This window comes from Grammomys surdaster, unplaced genomic scaffold (genome assembly GCF_004785775.1).
Source record: "Grammomys surdaster isolate TR1022 unplaced genomic scaffold, NIH_TR_1.0 98, whole genome shotgun sequence".
In the NCBI taxonomy this organism is placed as follows: domain Eukaryota; kingdom Metazoa; phylum Chordata; class Mammalia; order Rodentia; family Muridae; genus Grammomys; species Grammomys surdaster.
This window is the reverse complement of record NW_021604577.1, coordinates 13,569,610-13,572,977: the sequence shown is the minus strand read 5'-3', so window position 1 is coordinate 13,572,977 and position 3,368 is coordinate 13,569,610. Positions and strand designations below refer to the sequence as shown.

The 3,368-nt window shown below is 42.7% G+C and overlaps 1 protein-coding gene across 1 annotated transcript in view; it reads right to left on the bottom strand.

Annotated features, from left to right (window-relative positions):
- LOC114633683 overlaps positions 1 to 3,368 on the bottom strand; it is a 35,484-nt gene that overhangs the window by 10,743 nt on the left and 21,373 nt on the right. Inside the window, exon 5 of the mRNA XM_028782288.1 lies at positions 2,616 to 2,726. Coding sequence (XP_028638121.1) covers positions 2,616 to 2,726 — 111 coding nt within the window. The remainder of the gene's footprint in view (positions 1 to 2,615; positions 2,727 to 3,368) is intronic.

Genomic DNA, 3,368 nt, shown 5'->3' with positions numbered 1-3,368 from the left:
CTCTCCCCCCACCCAGCTCCACAGCTCTCTCTCTCCCCCCACCCAGCTCCCAGGACTCTGCTCGGTCTCCAGCTGAGATGCTGCTCCGGGTGATCACCCCAGCCCCAGAGGAAAAACTTCAGCTCTCCCCCCACCCCCTATCTACCCGCTACGGTCATACACTAGAGAAGCTCTGATCATGAATTCACTGAGAACTTCAATTAGATCAAACCTGAAGCTCTGTGTACAAAGTAAGCCATGGAGACACCCATGTCTTGTTCCTCAGGCAAGTATGAGCATTTGCTGTTCTTACAGATGATTAGGCTTAGATCCCAGTGTCCACACGGAGAGTCACAACTGCCTGACACTCCAGTTCCCCGGCCTCTGCTGGCCTCTGTGGGCAAAAGGCGCCCACATGGTACACATGAACACAAGCAGGCAAAACACACATATTAAAAAAAGAAATTAGAAAAAAAAAAAAAAAAAAAGCAAGCAAGCAAAAGCAAAGAATTCCCCTGAAAGGGAAGCTGGGTTTCAACACATTCTATTAAAAATAACTACAGAAGCCGGGCAGTGGTGGCGCACACCTTTAATCCCAGCACTTGGGAGGCAGAGGCAGACGGATTTCTGAGTTTGAGGCCAGCCTGGTCTACAGAGTGAGTTCCAGGACAGCCAGGGCTACACAGAGAAACCCTGTCTCGAAAAACCAACCGACCAACCAACCAACCAACCAAACAAAAAAACCCAAAAAAACTACAGAAACTGTTTTTGTTGATTTTAAGAGCCTTCAATCCAGTATTTATCTACAACTTCAAGGAGGGGACGGGGTTAAGGTTTCCAATAGTCACTGAGTGGTATAAAAAGGTGTCATTTTAGGAATTATGGATGTTAGAGTACTTGTCCCACATACATAAGGTCCTGGGCTTGAGGCCACACTGGAGAAACAAAACAAAACAAACCCAAGTTTCTCACCAAAAAGTTACTGATAGCCACAGAAGCTACATGTCAGAAAGATCACATGAGTGTTTACTGAAATAATTTATTTTGAAAAGTAATAAAAAATTCATAAAAATATAAGTATTTTATATACTTTTATCATATTTAAAAACAGAAGCAAGTACTTTATTATTATTTATTAAGTATGATTCTTCAGAGGTCTTAAATTTTTGTTTTTGTTTTTTGAGACAGTTTCTCTGTATAACATTGGCTGTCGGAACTTGTTCTGTAATCCAGGCCGGCCTTGAACTAAAAGACATCCACTTGCCTCTGCCTCCTGAGTGCTGGGTTTAAAGGCCTGCACCACCACACCAGGCAGAAGTCTTAATGTTTAAAGAAAGACTCATTTTCTTTTGTTTCTTTTGTTTTATGTGTATGGGTGTTTTGCCTACATGTATGCGTGTGTACCACATACATGCAGTACCTGTGGAAGTCAGAAGAGGGCGTCAGAAGCTACTGAGTTGGAGTCACAGGCAGGCTGTATGTGAGCTGGGAATTGAACCTGGGTCCTCTGCAATGCTCTTAACTGCTGAGCTATCTCTCTAGCTCTCAATGAGTTCTTAATTTTTAAGTCTCAATTTTCAACTTAATAGAAATTCCTGTTAGCTATGTGATTATTACATAAGGGCAGTCTAAGGCCAGTCTGGTGTACACAGAAAAGAAAACCCCTGAGTTTTGTTTGCAGTTCTAGGGACTGAATCCAGGATTTTGTACATGGCAGAAAAGTACTCTACCACCAAGCGTTCCCTCCAGCCCCATAAACGTATTACCAGACCATTATTTACACTGATCACTTCTCTCTGCATTTCTAAAACGAGGGTACGAGAAAGAAACAGGGCGGGAGAATAAAATAACCGCCTTTATTAGAAAGGCGAAGGTTTCATCCTCCAACTTCTAAAAAGTTTTATTTATTGTTACTCATGTACATGTCTGTGTGTCTACTTGTTGGTACACCATGTGTGTGCAGGTGCCTGTGGGGACCAGAAGAGCATGTTGGATAGGACCAGGAGCAGCTGATCTTACAAGCAGTTGTGAACACTGGACGTGGGCTCTGGGAACCCTCTCTGTCCTCCACAAGAGCGGCAGACCGCTTACCTGCTGAGCACCTCTCCAGCCCTCTGATCTTTAACTCACTGAGTTTTTCCAATGCTATGCTGTCCTTAATATCAGAGATTGTTCGTAGTCTCTGCATTGCCATGAGTAGAAGCGCCTTAGTGAAATTTCAAGGATCACTGCATTAAACAAACAGACCCTCCAAAAAGCCAAAACCCCCAAATCTTTTCTCTTGTTACTTCTACAGGAAAAGGGGAAACCTGTTCTAGTCTAAGAGAGACATTCTTCCCTAATGAATAATAAATGTCCTGTGACGTTCACAGTAGCTCCCAGTTTACAAGACGATAAGCAACCATGAGCAGTGCAAGCCCTTTAATGTCCAGATTAATAAAATTATACTGGCAGCCAGCCTTGGGGAGTTACAGTTCTGTCACCCCAACTGTCTGACGGAAAGAAAACAAAGGAAACACTCTCTAGTAAGATAGTTGGTCAACTCAGTGCATTCCCATACAACAGCAGTACTGTGAGAACACAGAAGCAGTTAGGTAAGATTCACAGAAGCAACAGAAAAAACACAGTAAAGGTACCTTTATTCTGTCACCAAACTGGTATTTCTTTATGATCATTTCCTGCAATTGGCAAAATTCTCCATTCAGCTCTACCCCACAGAGCTGCACTGCTGAGCTGTAAAGGTAACCCTGAAATGGGAAGACACAGCATGTCACACAACAGTCAGTTTCCAAGTACAAGTTTATGTCTGCCTGAGTTATAACACCAAATTGTTACAAAACTCACAAAGTTCGGAACTTCTCTGATCAGGGCTTTGATTGACGTTATTAATTCTTATTACATAGCTAATTTTTAAAGACTGGTTTTTAAAGTTTCCTGATAAAACTCGGCATTCAGCAAAATTGGAAATGATGAAGATGACCACAACCCCACCTCTGTGGGGTCCAGTCAGCCTTCATCATTTCTGGGAAGGTTACATCCAGGAGTTAACCTGTAAGGAATGCAGGGACAACCACACAGCACTTGAAGCTAAGGGAGGAAGGTAACCAGCCCAATCAGCTAACAAGGACGAGGAGAACTGCTGAAAATTGTGACGCTCCTGCTAGAGTAAAAGATAATCTGGAAGAAAATGTCAGCTGGTTTAGTCAGGTAACCTTCTGCTTAAGGGTTGTTTGTTCTGGTTTAGTCAGGTAACCTTCTGCTTAAGGGTTGTTTGTTCTGGTTTAGTCAGGTAACCTTCTGCTTAAGGGATGTTTGTTCTAGTTTAGTCAGGTAACCTTCTGCTTAAGGGTTGTTTGTTCTAGTTTAGTCAGGTAACCTTCTGTTTAAGG